General features: G+C 52.6%; 1 protein-coding gene across 2 annotated transcripts in view; it reads left to right on the forward strand.

Annotated features, from left to right (window-relative positions):
• The window catches only part of RASGRF1 (Ras protein specific guanine nucleotide releasing factor 1), a 102,865-nt gene that overhangs the window by 64,147 nt on the left and 19,146 nt on the right, over positions 1 to 19,572 (forward strand). For both annotated transcript variants that reach the window (XM_086364248.1, XM_086364251.1), the window contains exons 14-22: positions 2,229 to 2,477; positions 3,532 to 3,905; positions 5,250 to 5,375; positions 7,604 to 7,774; positions 8,243 to 8,349; positions 8,768 to 8,880; positions 11,246 to 11,306; positions 15,136 to 15,239; positions 16,714 to 16,798. In XM_086364248.1, the coding sequence (XP_086220374.1) occupies positions 2,229 to 2,477; positions 3,532 to 3,905; positions 5,250 to 5,375; positions 7,604 to 7,774; positions 8,243 to 8,349; positions 8,768 to 8,880; positions 11,246 to 11,306; positions 15,136 to 15,239; positions 16,714 to 16,798 (1,390 nt within the window). The remainder of the gene's footprint in view (positions 1 to 2,228; positions 2,478 to 3,531; positions 3,906 to 5,249; positions 5,376 to 7,603; positions 7,775 to 8,242; positions 8,350 to 8,767; positions 8,881 to 11,245; positions 11,307 to 15,135; positions 15,240 to 16,713; positions 16,799 to 19,572) is intronic.

Consider the following 19,572-nt stretch of genomic DNA (forward strand, 5'->3'; position numbering starts at 1 on the left):
GTGTGAAAGGGCCCCCCACATACCCAGTTTCCATGGCAGGCCTGATGAAGCGAGCGCGCCAGCAGCTGGGGGCTAGCCGAGGCAGTGTGGTGTACACCAGGTGTTCTAAGCATCTGGGTGACTTTATGAGGAGTTTCCCCACCCCAGTGGGTTTCAGTGTATTCACAGTGTCACGCTACCGTCACCGCTAATTCCAGAATATTCCCATCACCCCCAAAAGAAACCCCATGTGTATTAGTAGTCATTCCAGTTCCCCCGTTTCTATCCCCTGGCAACCACTAACCTACTTTCTGTGTCTGTAGATTTGGCCGTTCTGGAAAGTTCATAGAAATGAAATCTTGCAACACGTGGACTTTTGTGACAGGGTTCTCTCACCTGCCATGTTTTCAGAAGTCATCCGTGTCGCAGTGTATATCAGCATTTCATTCCTTTTTATGGCTGAATAATATTCCATTGTATGGACAAACCACATTCTGTGTATCCTTTCATCAGTTGATGGACATTTGGGTTGTTTCCACTTTTCCACAATTATGAATAATGTTGCTCTGAATATCCGGTTCCAAATATGCTTTGTGAACAGATTTTCTTCATAACTTGTGAACTCGGCAGCACATTATTCATTAATTTATTTATTTATATTTAGTTTTGGCTACACTGGGCCTTCCAAGGAGTAAGCGTCTTTTAATTTCATGGCTGCAATCTCCATCTGCAGTGATTTTGGAGCCCAGAAAAATAAAGTCAGCCACTGTTTCCACTGTTTCCCCATCTATTTGCCATGAAGTGATGGGACCAGATGCCATGATCTTGGTTTTCTGAATGTTGAGCTTTAAGCCAACTTTTTCACTCTCCTCTTTCACTTTCATCAAGAGGCTCTGTAGTTCTTCTTCACTTTCTGCCATAAGGGTGGTGTCATCTGCATATCTGAGGTTATTGATATTTCTCCCGGCAGTCTCAATTCCAGCTTGTACTTCTTCCAGCCCAGCGTTTCTCATGGTGTACTCTGCATAGAAGTTAAATAAGCAGGGTGACAATATACAGCCTTGACATACTCCTTTTCCTATTTGGAACCAGTCTGTTGTTCCAGGTCCAGTTCTAACTGTTGCTTCCTGACCTGCATACAGGTTTCTCAAGAGGCAGATCAGGTGGTCCTATGACCAACCTAGACAGCGTATTAAAAAGCAGAGACATTATTTTGTCAACAAAGGTCCATCTAGTCAAGGCTGTGGTTTTTCCAGTGGTCATGTATGGATGTGAGAGTTGGACTATAAAGAAAGCTGAGCACCAAAGAATTGATGCTTTTGAACTGTGGTGTTGGAGAAGACTCTTGAGAGTCCCTTGGACTGCAAGGAGATCCAACCAGTCCATCCTAAAGGAGATCAGTCCTGGGTATTCATTGGTAGGACTGATGTTGAAGCTGAAACTCCAATACTGTGGCCACCTGATGCAAAGAGCTGACTCATTTGAAAAGACCCTGATGCTGGGAAAGATTGAGGGCAGGAGGAGAAGGGGACGACAGAGGATGAGATGGTTGTATTTCATCACTGACTCAATGGACATGGGTTTGGGTGGACTCCGGGAGTTGGTGATGGACAGGGAGGCCTGACGTGCTGCAGTTCATGGGGTTGCAAAGAGTCGGACACGACTGAGTGACTAAACTGAACTGAACACTGGGCCTTCACTACTGCACTCCAGCTTTTTCTAGTTGCAGCGAGCAGGGGCTACTCTCTAGTTGTGGTGTGCAGGCATCTCATTGCGATGGCTTCTCTTGTTGCAAAGCACAGATTCTAGGTACTCGTGGGGTTAGCAGTTGTGGTACACAGGCTTAGTTGCCCCATGGCATGGGGGATCTTCCTGGACCAGGGATCAAACCCGTGTCCCCTGCATTGGCACGCAGATCCTTAACCACTGGACCACCAGGGAAGTGCAAACAGTATATTATTTTTAAGTTTGTTATATTTTATCTAGTGCTTCTAGGAGTTTTATAATGTCAGGTCATCAGGCATGATTGGGAAAAAGAAGTTGTAGCCCATTCTTTCACAACTTCAGTCTTCCAAAGCTTTCCTTGTTCCCATCATAAGCCACTGCATCCTTGATTATTGGTGTGTTGGGGAGACAGTGATGGGTGGGCCATGGTCCAGCCCTCAGGGAGTGTGCGGCCTGGCTGGGGAGATAGCCATGGACTCAGGCACCTTCAGACCCAAATCCCTCCTCCATCCCTCCCTCCTCAGGTCCGACGCTTCCTTATATTGCGACGACGTGGACATTCGCTTCAGCAAAACCATGAACTCCTGCAAAGTGCTGCAGATCCGGTACGCCAGCGTGGAGCGGCTACTGGAGCGACTGACCGATCTGCGCTTCCTGAGCATCGACTTCCTCAACACCTTCCTGCACTCTTACCGCGTCTTCACCACCGCCGTTGTGGTCCTGGACAAGCTCATCACCATCTACAGGAAGCCCATCAGTGCCATCCCCGCCAGGTGGGCAGGCTCCTCCGCACCCCTCACCTGACCCGCCCCCACCTCAGGCTGATCCATAGACCTCCTGGGCCCCGGAGGGAAACTGAGCTCAGCCTCAGGCTGGAACCTGAGGGGCGGATGTGAGCACTGTCACAGGAATGAGCCTGCCCTCTGCAAAGACATGGGAGAGGGCTGGCCTGCCTGACGCTGCTGCTCGGCCCCAGCTTTCTCCTCCTGCCTCTGAGCTCCAGGGGTGGGGTAGAGTTTGGGGGTCACCATGTTGAATCCTCCCTAACCTCACCCCTTGGCCACCTCCTTAAACCCTAGGGCCCACCCTTCTCCCCGCCTTCCCCACTGAAGAAAGGAAAAAAAAAACAAAGTGTGGACTCAAGGAAAGAAGGCGGGAGGGTGGGAGGAAAGTCCGAGAGAGGCAGAATCTTATCCCTTTTCTGCTTAGACCTACAGCATCTTGCTGTAAAGAGAGGCCGTAGCCCCTTTTTGCACACTTGGGGTGGTTCCACCTTTAGAGGGCAAGCACCCAAGTGGATGGAAAGGACACTGGGTTTAGAGTCAGGAGACATCAGAGGAGTCATTTCCTGTCTCTGAGCCCCAGCTTCCTTGTCCATAAACTGTGTGGACCTGGGTGAGGTCAAAGCGTGTAGGTGACACCAGGCCCGTGCGGGGGACAAAGGGAGCTTTCTTAGAAGCCTACAGGTCAGGGGGATCCACAGGATGTCAGATCAGCCGCTGCTACTGACCAGAGAGAGATGAAGAGGGAGCTTCAGGCAGACCCGCTGCCCCACCAAAGCCCATGCCCCACCCCCAGAGCAGGACACTTGGGCCCACGGAAACCTGGCCACTGGCCATTGAACCACATGGCCCCTCTGGCGTGGCCTCCTGTCAGACCTTCCTGCTCAGAGGACCCACCCAGGATCAAGGATCATGAAGATGAAGGAGCCACCACTGCCCTGTTGAGCCCCACCAGAGACAGCGGATTCCCACGGCCTGGGCAGGCAGTCAGGCTCCACTGAGCTGACCGTCTGTTTTCATTCCCCACCCCACCCCACCCCCGCAGGTCACTGGAGCTCTTGTTTGCCAGTGGCCAGAACAACAAGCTCCTGTACGGGGACCCACCCAAGTCCCCACGTGCCACCCGCAAGTTCTCCTCGCCACCACCCCTGTCCATCACCAAGACGTCATCACCCAGCCGCCGGCGGAAGCTCTCCCTGAACATCCCCATCATCACAGGCGGCAAGGCCCTGGACCTGGCCGCACTCAGCTGCAGCTCCAACGGCTACACCAGCATGTACTCGGCCATGTCGCCCTTTGGCAAAGCCACACTGGACACCAGCAAGCTCTACGTGTCCAGCAGCTTTGCCAACAAGATCCCAGACGAGGGTGACACTGCCACCGAGAAATCCGAAGAGCCCTCTGCCCTCAGCAAGCAGAGTGAGTGGATGCCCAGCCAAGGCAGTGCTGGCCAGCCCCACCAGGCTCCCTAGGGGCAGGAGGGGTAGGCTGAGGGGGTCCAGCCAGATTACGGTGACCATGCAGAGGCTGGGTGGGGGAGAGGCAGGCAGAGACACCCAGGAAGGTGGCTGACTGTTCCTCCCATTGTCAGGTGTCCCGTTGCCCTGGTAACCGCTTCCTCCTGCATCCTTGTATCTGTCCACCTCTGCAGCAGACATGCCCTGGGCCGGGCCTCGGTCAGGGCCTGTGAGAGAAGAGGGCAGCAGACCTAGCTCCTGCCCCCAGGATTCACAGTGTGGCTGAGAAGCAGGCTAGACACGGAAACAGGACTCCTGATATGTGTTGTGTTGGAGGGATGCTCAAGAGACCCTGGGGAGAGCCAGAGAAGGCTTCCTGGAGGGCCTGTCAGATCTAGATGTGTCACATATAGAGGAAGGGAGAACATTCTAGACCAGCGGAATGGAGTGGGCGAGACTAAGGGGCGAGGAAGGGTGTCATGTGTTCAGGGAACAGCGTGAAGCACAGCACACCTGTGACGCTGGGTGTGGAGACGACGGCTACAGGTGATGGCGGCCAGGCTGGGCCCTCCCTGCTCTCAGACCATTCCAGGACGGTGTCCCTTGGAGGGTTGTCTGGCTCTGTCTGGGGTTAGGTCAGCCCAAATCCTGCGTGACACCAGCCTTGCAGTGGTTAGCATACATATGCATGCACACGCACACACGCAGACATACTCAACCCTGGGCTGGGCAGAAGCCCCAGCCTTCAAGGAGCAAGCCTTGGGAAAAAACTTAAGATGGTTGGAATTTCTCTCCTCTGAGTTGAGAAGGGGGAAGACAGGGGAACCTCCAACAAAGGGCATGGCTGGGAATGGGTGAAGCCCCCAGGACCTCCATACCAGGTGACATTTACTGTGGCACGTGCAGTAAACGGGATGCACATAGCTGAAAGTCAATTACTAAAGTGACAGCCTACCAGAGAGCCCCAGAGGCCATCCTGCAGGAGCAAAGGGCAGAATCCTAGCCAGGAAACGGCAAGTAAATGTCATTTCGTTTCCGAGGTGGAATCCTAGAATACAAAGAGGACATTGGGTAGAAACTAAAGAAATCTGAATAAAGCATGGACTTTAGCTGAAAATAAAATGACTAGGGGTAGAGGTCCGGGGGTTAATACTCTGTGCTTCCAATGCAGAGGACCTGGTTTTGATCCCTGGTTGGGAAACAAGGACCTCGAGTGCCACATGGTGAGGCCAAAAATATTAAAATCTTTTTGAAAAAGCCAGTGATTATTTGAGAAATATCAAATTGCTTCCTTCTTTCCTTCTAGGCTCAGAAGTCTCCATGAGGGAAGAGTCAGACAATGATCAAAACCAGAGTGACGATGGTGACACTGAGACATCCCCCACCAAATCTCCAACGACACCAAAATCGGTCAAAAGCAAAAACTCCTCAGGTACAGCTCACCAACCCAGAACTGCAAATAGATTCCAGACGTTGTGTGAGATGCAGGTTGGGGAGGGTGGCAGGTGAGGCTGAGGGAGACCAGTGGGTGTCACGCCTTGTGTTTTATGAGCGACTCCAGTGCAGGAACCTGGCTGAGCGACTCTGGGGGCTGCAGCGCTGGCTGGGAAATCGTGCTCTTCCTCTCGGCAGTCCCTCCACCGACCTCAGACAAGGCTGTGTAACCCACCCCACCCAGGTGGGCAGGAAGGCCTGTCTTTTGGCTTCATTTATGGAAGATCCTGGTTTCTCTGGTGACTCAAGATGGTAAAGAATCCTCCTGCAATGCAAGAGACCTGGGTTCAATCCCTGGGTCAGGAAGATCCCCTGGAGAAGGGAATGGCTACCCCCTCCAGTATTCTCGCCTAGAGAGAATTCCATGGACAGAGGAGCCTGACAGGTTGCAGTCCACGGGGTCGTAAAGAGTCAGACACGACTGAGCAACTCTCACTCACTCCCTCATTGAATTTGTTGCAATGTATCTTCTATGTTTTGGTTTTTTTGGCCCTGAGGCATGTGGGATCTTAGCTCTCTGACCAAGGATCAAAACAGCACCCCCTGGACTGGACGGTGAAGTCCTAACCAACTGGACCACCAGGGAAGACCCAGAAGGTGTTTCTTGAGCTGCTGCTACATGTCAGGCTCTGTGTTGGCTCTTTAATCATGTGACACCTGGCAACGGGGCCAGGTCCTTCCTGTTTTTCATCTAAGGGAAGAGTCTCTGGGAGGTTGTGATGATGCTGGGCCCAAGTCTCAGACTCAAGATCCAGGAGGGCTCTCAGGGGGCCGTCTGGGTCTCTGGTTCCCTTAAAGCACCTCCCCACACATGAGGGGTGGGGGAGGGGGGGTGCTCTGAGGAACCCAGAGGTGAGGCATGAGCTCAAAGAAGCCCCTTGTGTCTCCAGCTGTCTCCTCGAGCCCCTGCTCGCACATGTAAAGCACAGCCTGAACCCCAAACTCCCCAATTTTTCAGGAGACCCAGTATGTCACAGGGTCACCCACCAGCAGAGAGAGACTGCCAGGACATCACACAGAAGCAGAACTCACAGATAGCCAAGTTCCAGAAATAAGCCTTGAGTTTTAAAATCAATTATTTGCTCCTCAATGCATAAGGACTAGTACTTTGTCCTAAGAATGGATTGCTCGCCAGAGATTTCTCCAAGAAGAAGCTAAAGGTTTATGGAGTGAGATTCTACTAATATTACTGCTAAAAAAAATAATCATTGTTAATTACATTGATATTCCATGGCATATATGTGTTGTTGTTCAGTCACTAAGTCTTGCCCGACTTTTTGCGACCCATGGACTATAGCCCACTGGGCTCCTCTGTCCCTGGGATTTCCCAGGCAATTTCCTCCTCCATGACATCTTCCTGACCCAGGGATCAAACTTGCGTCTCCTGCATTGGCAGGCAGATTTTTTACCACTGAGCCACCAGGGAAGTCCATGGGCATATATATTTTTTTTCACATATTTATATATCTTTTCACTTATATAAATATCTTTTCATATATATATATATATATCTTTTCACACAATACTAAATACTTTCATCTGTGTTAACTCCTTTAATCTTATCCACCTTTTGAAGCAGGTATTATCCCAAGATTACAGAGACTTAGAAAGGTTGGGTAATTTGCCCAAGGCCACACAGCTAGTAAGTGGGGTGAGGATTTGGACTGCGGTGCTCTTTCCACCCCCACCATGATGCCAGGGAGCCTGTCAGTGTGAGTTATCCACGTCAGACTCTGCACAGGTTATGTGTTCATTCCAAATAGACGGAAAGGATGAGAAAATACATGAGGCTGTCCCTGAGTAGTGCTGGGCCCAGCTGGGCCTACAAGGTAAAAGGTTTGGGGCTGCAAAGAGATGCAAAGGGTGGCTGGACTTTCTCCAAAAGCAGGAGGGCTTCTGGGACCTTCTCAGCAGGAGAAGCAGAAGGAGGCAGACAGGGGCTTTCTCTGCCCTGAGGCAGCCTTGGGGTGACACAGGGTGGCATGGGTGTGTCCCTCCCTGGGGACTGCAGCAGGAGACCAGACCCCATGCCCGCCGCCTGCCCAGCCCTGGTTGCAGTGAACACAGCCTGCCTGTCCAGAGGCCCTTTCTAGCCTTGAGACCCATGGTTTCCTGAGCTGAGGCTGGACCAGTGAAGTCTCAGGCTTGATCCCCTGCTCCCCACAGAGCTCCCCCTCTTCTCCTACAACAATGGAGTGGTCATGACCCCCTGTCGCGAGCTGGACAGTAACCGCAGCGCCCTATCAGCAGCCTCTGCCTTCGCGATAGCAACTGCGGGCGCCAACGAGGGAACCCCAAACAAGGAGAAGTACCGGAGGATGTCCTTGGCCAGTGCAGGTACAGAGTTGGCTCACCACCTTGATGACAGCACCACCCCAGGGGCTTGTCCCCCTTCTGATATGGAGTGCCTGCTGCCCCAGGCCCTGACAGGGCTGAGCCTCCTGCCTGGGGGCCCCTTTATCCCCACCCACCCGCTCTGCAACTTGGCAAACCCCTGCTTGGAGTCAAGCCCACTGCCTGACGGACGCTCGGCCACCTGCTCTGCCTCCCACTTTCATGGTGGAGTAGAGGCCACCAGAATCCTCCAGCGGCCCCTGAAAGCTGCAGAGGTCCGGGAGAAGCGGGCCTGTGAGGACTGTGTCCACAGGAAGTTGAGCCATCCGGACTCCTTGGTCAGAACCTGGGCTGGTTGTCAGATATTTTCTCATCCCCCACCCAGAGCACCCCCGTCCTTCCCCCGGCTCCCCCAGATCTGGGGGTTTTTATCCTCACTACCCTCTCCCCTCTCTGTCACCTGCGTGCCAGGCTTTCCCCCCGACCAGAGGAACGGAGACAAGGAATTTGTGATTCGCAGAGCAGCCACCAACCGCGTCCTGAACGTGCTCCGACACTGGGTGTCCAAGCATTCTCAGGTAGGTGGGACCCCCAGGGACGCCCCACAATCCAGGTGAGCTGCTGGGGACCCAAGATCACTGACCCAGGAAACAGCTGCCCTGATATTCTCAGGAGGGCCTGCTCAGATCCCCTGCAAGAGGACCTAGGACATTCCAGGGGACAAGGGGCCTCTGCTCTCCATCTCTGTCTACATCAAGGCTACCTCCCAGGGCCTGGCCTAGGGCTGCAGCAATCAAGGGATGCTCCTTGACCTTGCAGCACCTTTTACCTCCAGGTCAGTCGGCTCCACTGGTGCCTGGCAGGCAGCTGGGGAAGAGGGAGATGAGGCAGGAAGCCTGAGTGGGCAGAGCCTGCATCTTCCTGCCCTGGCCAGGCAGGGACCACCTCAGGGCAGCTGGAACAATAGCCAGAGCCGCCCTCCTGTCTTCCCTGCAGGACTTTGAGACCAATGACGAGCTCAAATGCAAGGTCATCAGCTTCCTGGAGGAGGTCATGCATGACCCAGAGCTCCTGACCCAGGAGCGGAAGGCTGCGGCCAACATCATCAGGTGGGGGCTGGGGAAGGCCTGCTGGACAGGGGCCCTGCCCTCTGCCTGCGGACGGCCAGCCAGAGGCAGGGGGCAAGGGGGAGGAGGGCCCTCCCCAGACCAGAGGACCGCCTCAGGCGGTTGCTCTGGGAGGATCTCGGAGCCCTGGGCAGCCTGGGGGCTGGTCAGCACCCCTGCAACCAGGATCTCGAGTGGCTTGCTCATGTGTGTCCTTCCCTCCACCTGCCCACCTCAGACCTGGAGACAAAAAGGGTGCCTGCTTCCCCATCCACACCCACTGCTGATACCCATTTACTCCACGCCAACCTGTGTGATAGCCACTAGTGACGTATGGGTGTTAAATCTAAATTAATTAAATAGGGACTTCCATGGTGGTCCAGTGGCTAAGACTGGGGGCTTGGCCAATGCAGGGGGCCCAAGTTCGATCCCTCGTTGGGGAACAAGATCCCACATGCCAAAACTAAAGATCCCACGTGCCTCAACTAAGACCTGGCACAGCCAAATAAATAAAAATAAGTATTTAAGATTAAATACAATTTAAACTCTAGTTCCTGAGTCACACGAGCCACAGGGAGCTGATGCCTCCACAGGGGGCAGCTTAAAGAACATTCTGGATTCCACTAAATGGGAAGTAAATCCAAAAAAAGGGGGATATATGTATGCATATAGCAGATTCACTTTGCTGTACAGTAGAAAGTAACACAACTGTATCCAATAAAAATTTTAAAATAAAAAATAATCTAAAATACAAATTTTTTTTAAAAAGATCATTACTGTCATGGAAGAGGGCTTTGTCCAATTGCACTGGCGAGCCTGTTTCCAGGTGCTCCAGGGAATATGGTCGAATTGAATTAAATTGTCCCCAAATCTAACCTTTTTCCTCCTGTGCCAGACTGGGCCTCTCCTGGCAGAGGCCAGAGGTCAGGCGGCACATATCCAAGCGCCCTGCTGGCTGAGTGATGCGCTGTGTGACCTCAGGCAAGTCCTGTCTGTGAACTTTGTTTTTCCTCCTCTGTAAAATGGGTGAACAACACCTACTTCCAGGGCTGTGGTGAGGCTGCGGTGAGATCACCTCTGCAGGTCTCAGGGGTATCAGATGCAGGCCCTGGTCTACCCACTGCTCACCCCTGCTGACTCAGGCTGCCCTCTGGCCCTGCCCAGGTGCCTGGACTCAGGGTCAGGCCTCCCAACCTCACTTCCTGTCCGGCTTCAGCTTTCCCTCCCTGCCCCGTGGTCACAGACTCTGACCCAGACTTGCATCCACTTTCTGGCCGACAACCCAGTCTCCAGGCTTCCTCCAGCCAGATCATCCAATTTGCTTTCCTGAGGCCTGGGCTACAGGCCCATAATTCCTGCAGGCTCCACATCCTAGCATCGCTTCCAGACCACCCTCCCTGCCGTACCCACTGCCTAGACACACGTGCGCGCACACAGTCAGCTCCCAGGTCCTCCATGCCCTTCCTCCTCGTCCCAGGAGATGTGCAGGACTGTGCCAGGACCTTAGGCCTATGGGTCAAGTCAGGTCAAGTGACCCTCGGACAGGGAGCTTGTTCGGACTGCTGCTGGATGTAGGGAATCAAGCGGGCCCTGGTGTGGATGGTGGACTGAGAGAGCCCTAGTTGCGGGTCTCCTTCCTTGGAGGAAGAGTGTGGGTGGCTCAGGCGGGCCCTATGGCCTCCAGACTGTCCCCCAGCCCTGGCCTGGCTTTTTGGCCCCATCCCCAGGACTCACAATCGCTGTCAGAATGAGGGCTCAGCATTTTGGCCTGACGCAGGAGCTCTGCCCTCATCCCCACCACTGCTCAGGACCCACTACTCAGTTGCTGTGAACGGCCTCCCACCCCTGGGCCTTTGACCACCACCTTGCTGCTTTCCTCTGTTCCCCCTGCCCCATCTGGAAGGCTCCCCAGCACTTCTGGCCTCTCTGATGCTCCAGCCTGAAGCTCCTTCCACTCATTTGTCCTGTCACCCTACCGGCCGGTGCACTGGCCACATGCCAAGCCCAGCCCCAGGTACCTGAGCTACAGGGACAACAGGGACATCAGCCTGCTTTCAGAGGCTCCTGGCGGATCTGGAGGAGAGGACCAGGCACAGACATGGCTGTTCCCAGCTGGGGAGCCTGGGGCTGAGACTACAGGAAGCCTAGGGGCTGAGGGAGCCCCAGAAGGGGGCCTTACCCAGCCAGGAGGGTCAGGGAGCTGAATCACTGAAGACATCAATGACATGAAAGGGGAAAAGGGGCTCTTGGCCCTGGAAATGGCAGAGCAGAGACAGAAAACAAGGCAGGTTTGGTGGGGGAGGGGACTGCCCGAAGGCAAGGGGTGTCACCAGCTGCTCAGGGCTCATCATTCCCTCTCACCCCCCAGGACTCTGACCCAGGATGACCCAGGCGACAACCAGATCACACTCGAGGAGATCACACAGATGGTGAGCCGGACTTGCCCTCTCTCTCACTCGCTGGCCAAGTCTGTCTTTCCCTGGCTACCTGGCTCCCAGGATCTATCCCCAAGACTTCCCAGAGGAACTCAGTCATCCCCTGTATTGATTCCTGGAGCTCCCCCAACAAAGAGCCCCAGAATGGGGCACTTAAAACAGCAGAATTTTAATCTTGCATAGTTCTGGAGGCCGGAAGTCTGGAATTGAAGTGTTGCTGGGCGCATGCTCCGTCCAGAGGTTCCAGGGGAGGGTCTTCCTGGGCCTCTTCCATGTCTGGTGGCCCTGGGCATTCCCTGGCTTGTAACAGAGGATCTCCAGTCTCTGCCTCGGTTGTCACATGGCCATCTCCTCCCCGGCTGTCTCCGTGTCCTCTTCCTTCTGTGTGTGTTGGCCCTATGTCCAAATTTCCTCTTCTTAGAAAGACACTGAGATGGTTAGATAGCATCACCAACGCAATGGACATGAACTTGAGCAAACTCAGGGAGATAGTGGCGGACTGGGAAGCCTGGTGTGCTACAGTTCATGGGATCTTAAAGAGTCAGACATGACTGAGCAACTGAATGACAGCAATAACAACATACTGGATGAGGGCCCACTCTAGTGACCCCATCTTACTTGAGTACATCTTATATCCAATAAGTTCACGGTCACAGGTCCCAAGGTTGAGGACTTCAGCATATAGTATGTCCCCTACATACAAACGAGTTCTGTGAGCTTGCTCGTAAGTCCAACTTGTTCGTGAATCCAACGAAGTCAGCCTAGGTACCCAACTAACACAGTCAGCTATATAGTACTGTACTGTCGTAGCTTTATAATACTTTTCACACAAATGATATGTAAGAAACAAATACAAAATTAAAGAAAACCATTTTAATCTTACAGTACAGTACCTTGAAGAGTACAGTGGTACCAGCTTCCTCACCTCTGCTTTTTCGGTTGCTTCTGGACATCCTGGACTTGAAATAAAGACGCTGCACTGCTATCCTCTGTATAGGACTGTACAGTAAATACACACAGCACAACCTCTGTGGAGGATGCACGCACGTGACTTGTACGCCAGACACGGGAACTGACTCACACGACTGGACATGCGAACACATGTTCACCTCTTTGAAAGTTCACAGCTTGAAGGTTCATATGTAGGGGACTTACCATATCTTTTGGGGAGAGAGATTCAACTGATAACACCAAGTCTTGTGTTTTCTTCATCTTCTGCTTTCATCTCTCCCCTAACCAGCCCCCACTGTCTCTGCTCACACTGTCCCTGGAAGGAGGAGGGTAAGAAGTCAGGCCTGGTGTGGACAGGCTCCCCACTGCGTGCTAGAGTCTTAAGGACTCTTCTCAACAGTGCTGTGGATCTGTATCTTTATCCCCATCTTCCAGATGAGGCAACTGAGGCAGGGGGAGGTGGGGTGACCTAAGCTGGGTCATGGTAGGTGGCCACCTACCTGGCAGTGAGGGGACTCCAGGCAGAGCTCAAGGCAGGGTTCCTTGCAGTGGAAGGGATGATGGTCTGTGTGCTTCTGGGGCCTGGCTGGGCCCTCTCTGGGCCTCTTTTGCCCATCACTGCGACCAAGGAAGCTCAGGGCCACCTTTGACCTCCCCAGAGGTGAAGGCCCACTCGTCAGACTGAGTGATATCCAGCCTGTTCAGAGTAGCCAATGGGAAGACTCAGGCCTCTGAGTCCTGCACTCACTGCTTCCCTCCCGTCCCCGCTCCTGACTCTTAGAGCGGGTTCTCCTGGCCCTGGGGGTGGGGGCAGCCATCCGTGGGGCAGCTGGCGCCCTGCCTGCACCCCAACCCCAAGAGCAGTGCTGCAGGGTTGTGCCCCAGGCACCCGCCCAGGGACGTCCACGTACTGGCCAGGCCACTCAGAGCAGCAGCCACACTGCTCGTGTTTCTCAACAGGGGCCTGACTGGAACGTTCACCCATCAAGAGCCTGAGGGCCCTTGTTCCAACTTCATGTGTAGCCAAGTCTCTTCTAGAACAAAGGGCCGCCCGCCCACCCAGCTGCACCCCCAGCTCCCCGCCCAACCCTGACGTGGTTCCCAGAATCTGAGGGCCTGCGTGGGGCACGTCCAGTCTGGAGGAAGCCCCAGGGCCCTACAGAGAGCAGAGGGGCTTCTTGTGACGACGCTCACAGGCCTCTGCTCCAGGCCCTGCCACTCCCCGGGGCCGGCCAGCTCCTCCTAGGCAGTGCACCTCCGGGCCAGGCCCCTTCCTCAGGTGTCCATGCCCTGGGCACCCACCCCAGCTCACGGCCTCACCCCAGGATAGGCCTGGGCCTTCAGGGTGGGCTGTGCTGGTTGCCTGTCGCCCCTGCTTCAGAGGCTGGGGCTGCTCCTCGTGAGGGTCCTGAGCACCCAGGTGGCCCGTGCCACCTTCATCCCCACGTCTCCACTGCCTTCCTGAGAATTGTCATTCCTGGTAGCATCGTGTCCCCACACTCAAGCTCCTGAATCTGGACTTCTGCACAGACCGTGCCTGGCCCAGGGTGACTCTACTGGGGGGAGTACATGGATGCCCACCACCCACACACACACCACACACACATATGTACACATACACAGCACACACATGTACACAGCACTCACAGCACACGCATACACACACATACACATCACACACGTGTACACACCACACCATGTACATTCTGCACACACCATGCACACACGCATACACACCACACACACACCATGCGTACCTCACACACATGTACACACCACACACATATACACACAACATCACACACACCACACACAGGCTGCAGCAGGAGCTCTTTCCTCCGCTTGCCCAAACTCTGTCCCTGCTCTGAGTCTGTGCCTGGAGCTCCTGAAGCCAGGACTGTGTCTTCTGATCTTTTCATCTCACAAGGATCTGCCTGGGCGGTTCTCAATGACCGTTTGCTGAGAAGTAGGCAGGAAGACTCCGTCCAGGATGGAGGCTTGTTCCCCTGACACGGGGTCACCCCCACTTTCCTTGTCATTAGTGAACTGGCTGGGCCCTCTGGGCGGGGTAGCTAGCTGTCTCCTCCTATACAGCCCAGTCAGCACCCCGGAGGGGAGCAGGGGCATCCGTGTTCCTGACTCTCCTCCCATGAGTGCCCAGTTACCCTTTCCGGATCCACCAGGCTTTCCCAGAGGCCTCTGGGCTGCAGGCCTCCTCTTGTCTGATCCCAGCCATGGGGACATCGCTTCCCTAGAGTGCTTCCTGAAGATTTCCCTGGTCGAGGGCTTGGGGAGTGGTCACCTTTAGATGTGGTGTCCCTGGTAGCCCTTGGGGCAGGGACTTGTACCCAGGACGAAGGCAAACAACTGTGTTGTGGACACGGTTCAGAGGTACGGGAGGTCATTGCACCTGTGAGTCCTCCCCTAAAGAAATTTAAAAGGAAGTTCTATAACGCAGGTGTGGACAGACAGGACCCGAAGGAAAAAACAGGTTCCAGCCTGAATCAGACGGCCCAGGCTTTGTCCCCATCAACCTGGCTGAGCGCCTTGGGCTAGTCATTAACCTCCAGACACCTCTGTGGTCTCACCTGTGTGTTGGCGTAAGGATGATCTCATGAGTGACTGAAGCGCAGCACAGGCCTGCAGACAGACAGACACACACACACAAACACACACACACACGGGGCACAGCAGATGATGGTTCCCAGCTCCCACCGTCCCCTGCTGGCCAGTCTCCCGGGGTAGAGGGGGCCTCCCCAGTCATGCCTCACCCTCCCACTTACCAGAATCAAGATGGATGTTCCCTCTAGGAAGGGGCCCCAAAGCCAGAAGGGGCCCCTCACGGGCCTGACTTGGACCTTGCTCCTCTCAGGCTGAAGGCGTGAAGGCCGAGCCCTTTGAAAACCACTCAGCCCTGGAGATTGCGGAGCAACTGACCCTACTGGATCACCTCGTCTTCAAGAAGATCCCTTATGAGTGAGTGGGCATGGGTTCCAGCCCCCGCCTTCCTCCTCAGGCACGATCACAGCTGAGTCCCCCTCCTGAAGCATGTGCACCAGGTTTCCAGAGCTGCATGGTTGATGCTCCACAGAGAGAAACATAAATGCATGTGCCGGCAGGGATGATGAAGGATTCCTGTCCCTTCCTGTCCCCAGGCTCCCTCCTTCCCTACCAGCTGCACTTGTGCATGCACACACACATGCACACACGCACACACACACACACACGGATACATGCACACACAGTTTTCCAGAAGCATCTAGCTCCGTGCTCCTTTTCTGGAGGTCTAGAAAGAGTATGTGTTCACATATGTGCACGTGTGTACATGTGAGCAAATGTGTGCACATGCATGTGTATGTGTCTCTGTGTATGCATGTGCAGGAATGGACTCTGGGGACAGCTCTGGCCTTTGAAGAAGCCCCAAGGCCTGATCAATACCTCCTCTGGCCTATAGTCAGTCACCCCCAGGTAGTTGTAACTGTACCACCTACATAATTTGTGTCACCTTTTCTTCATCTGACCCTATGCCAAAATGGTATCTGTGAACACCATTTTTAATAACTACACTGTATTCCCTGGCAGTGCACCAAGCCATGAGGCTGTTTTCAGATTTCACTTTTATACTTGCAGGTGGGGGTCAAAAAGCCTCCTCATAACTAAATATATCTCTGGGTTTCTGACACGTGTCCTAGAATAGTTTCCTGAAATTGGAGTCACCGATTCTGAGGTCATAAATCATCACAGGACTCCGGATCTCTGCCTTCTAGAAAGATAGCCCCACCGGACACACACAGAGACCCCCACTGACACGGGTGCTGCCCCTGCTGGTTGTGGAGTGTCAGCCTTTATACATCTGCCGCATCTCCCAGGCGTAGAGACAGTGGTTATTCTGGGCAGTAGTTACTGCTCACTCTTGCCCATGGAACTCTGTCACGGTCACTGTCAAATAAGGAGCTTGTCCTGGAGGCCTGGACAGCCTGTGGTCCTGTGAGGTCGCCATTCCCAGAACACGCTGTGGCATGGCTTGCAGACACCTTTTTCCATCTGTCTGGCCCTTTCTGTGGCCTTCTGTCCTTCCTGTTCTGCAGACCAACTTCTGCAATGTGACTTTAAAATGGAGGGTTCTCCCTGTCAGAAGCAAGATCCAAAACCAGACCTGATGTGCTCTCAGCACCAAATCTCAGTCCGGCCTCTCCATGACCCTGTAAGAAGAGTATTGTCATTATTCCCATTTCACAGGTGAGGAAACTGAGGCCCCAAGGCTTACCCAAAGCCACACAGCTGGTACGGGACACAGCTAGACCTGACCCCAGGGTCCCCTCCTCTCAAAGCCTCTGCAGAAAGTTACTCCCCAGTAATGACCACTTCAAAAAGCAGAGAACTCAGAATAGAAATCAGTAAGAACAAACCTAACCCCACCCACTCTGGGTTTCTCCCTTACTTCCTACAGGGAGTTCTTCGGACAAGGGTGGATGAAACTGGAAAAGAATGAGAGGACCCCTTATATCATGAAAACCACTAAGCATTTCAATGATGTGAGTAGGGGTGGGGGGTGCAGTGCCTTTTTCTGCAGGTTTCTCTTTGGTGGGACCCTCAGAACAGGCTGTACACCTGCTAGATCCACAGCACCTGGGTCCTCTCTGGGCCTGTGAATTATATGCAAAATAATTTCTTTCAAAGTTCACTCATCCTAAAAGATGGGGCTGTCATCGTACTTTAGATATGAAGACACCAAAACTCTGAAGGGCAAATGCCTGAGGTCTCTGACCCGTGTCTGGTAGCTCATGGCCTTCCTCCACTGCAAAGCCCCAGTCCTGGGGAAAATATCCCTTCCTGATTTCCCCACATCTGCGCTAGTTCCAGCGCTTGCAACCACAGGGACCCGTCCACTCCTGGCCTCGTGACAACCTCAAGGGCGTTTGCACTTAGCGTCTTAATTCCTTTGCATTTAATCATCAACACAAGAGCCTTTGATGGCTGTAAGTGGGAGCACATGATCCCACTTGTCCTGACGGCCTGGTCAAAGCCACATGACGCCAACCACAGCCTGGGGCGGACCCTCATCCCGGGAGGAAACAAACAATCCAGGCTTTGGAGCTCAGAGAAGGAGCCCTGTCGCGAATACGGCTGCAGAGTGGAGAGCAGCATGTGCAGCAGGAGAGAGGACGTGATGAAGTGGGCAGGGCCCTCAGGAAACACACACGAGGCCTGAGTCTGACCACACCTGACCCACAACTCCAACCACAGCAGGAGGCAGCAAAAAAGTCCCTCTTCCCCCCGGCCACCCTCCCCCACTGTGTGCCCAGAACTCAAGTAAGTAAAGGACGAGACTATGGAGTGAGGATTCATTACATGTTGACCATGTGCCAGGCACTGTGCTCAGGGTTTCATCAGCCTCATCTTCTTATTCTCTGTCATGGATGAAGAAACTAAGGCTTGAGGAGGTTAAATTTCATCCCCAGTCATCAGCAGGAGAGCCCACTTCGAATCCACACAATCCATCTCCGGAGGACTGCCCTCATCACTACCTGGCGTGTGGCCATCTCTGTTAAAAATTCACCTTTGTTTCATGCACAGAATGGGCGCCCCTTTGATGGTGATAATCATAGCCTGAAACTGTTTCTTAATCTCTCCCTGACACAGGGTTTGGTTTGGTTTTGTCTTTGCTGGGTTCCAGCCCTATTGGCTTTAGTTCTTTGTCTTACCTTTTAAAACAAATTTTCTTTTAAAATTTTTAAATTTTAATTGATTTATTTATTTTGGCCTCATTGGGTCTTGGTTGCTGCACCCTGGCTTTCTCTAGTCGCAGTGAGAATGAGGGCTACCCTTTGTAGCTGTGCACAGGCTTCTCTTGTTGCAGAGTACCGGCTCTAGAGCTTGGACTCAGTAGTTGTGGCGCATGGCCTTCTTTGCCCGGTGGCATGTGGGCTCTTTCCAGACCAGAGATCGAACCTGTGTCCCCTGCATTGGCAGGCAGATTCTCAACCACTGGACCACCAGGGAAGTCGTCTTGGTCTTATTGAATTGTACTGGCTGGGAACTCCAGGATCAGGGCTGAAACTGGTGTGAAGTGCTCAGGGACAAATTTAAGGAACTTCTCGCCTTCAGGTGCATGCACTTGCACTCTGGGTGCCTCTAGACCTGGCCCCCAGACCACAGTGTTCAACAGAAATGGTGATAGTGAATCTTGTTCTTGGTTTTAATCTCTATCAGTGTTAGTCATTCAGTCGTGTCCAACTCTTTGCCACCCCATGGACTGTAGCCCGCCAGGCTCCTCTGTCCATGGAATTCTCCAGGCAAGAATACTGGAGTCTGCAGCCATTCCCTTCTCCAGGGGATCTTCCTGACCCAGGGATTGAACCCGGGTCTGCCACATCAAAGACAGATTCTTTACTGTCTGAACTGCCTTAAAGAGTGCTTCTAATATTTCTCCACTTAGGATAGAATTTGTTTGTTTATCAAGTTAAGGAAATTCTTTTTCTTATTCCTTGTTTGCCAATAATGGTTTTTACCATAAATAAGTATTGCATTTTATCAACTGTCTTCTGCATCTATTGAGATGGACATATGGCTTTTCTCCTTTCAATCTATCGATGTGATGAATGACAGTTATAGATTTTTCTCTAATAGTCAACATCCTTACATTCCATGGACAAATCTAACATATTCATGTTATATTAAACAAAAGGATGTGTACTTTTTCCTTCTTCTAAGGTTATCTGTATCTGGTGTTGGTATCAAGATTATACTAGCTTCATAGAATAAACTAGCAAGTATTCCTTCATTCTCTCCTCTCTGGAAAATTTGACTAATCTATTCCTTTTTTTAAAAAATTATATAACGTGTAAAACTGTTTTGAATTCAGTATTTTCTTTATGGAAAAAAATTTCCATTTAATTAAGGCTTATAATATGTGTGCTATTTTGTGCTATCATTCCTTCCTGATTCACTTCAGTAGTTTTCCATTCTTACATCATTTTAAACTCATTCTTCTTTATGTACATCCTCTAGAAACTTTTCTAAAGAAGACCATGCTGGGTGGTAAAGCCCTATAATTTATACTCATCTGTAAGTGTCCTCTTATTTTTATTTTTTAATAACAAGTCGTGTTTTTCGTACTTTTTATTTTGAAATGATTGTAGACTCAAAGAAAATGCAAAGAAATGTACAGGCAAGGCCAATATTTCTTGCTGCCCCAGTTCCTTGCAGTTCTAGTTCTCTGATGTTTGAGCTCCAGCTTCCACCACCTCCCCAACCCCTGGCTGCTCCAAGTCCAGCCCGCATGTAGTTTGTGTGTGTATATGTGATT

The sequence above is a fragment of the Bos grunniens genome, chromosome 21 (assembly GCF_055505025.1).
Source record: "Bos grunniens cultivar Pamir isolate PY7600 chromosome 21, Bosgru_T2T1.0, whole genome shotgun sequence".
In the NCBI taxonomy this organism is placed as follows: domain Eukaryota; kingdom Metazoa; phylum Chordata; class Mammalia; order Artiodactyla; family Bovidae; genus Bos; species Bos grunniens.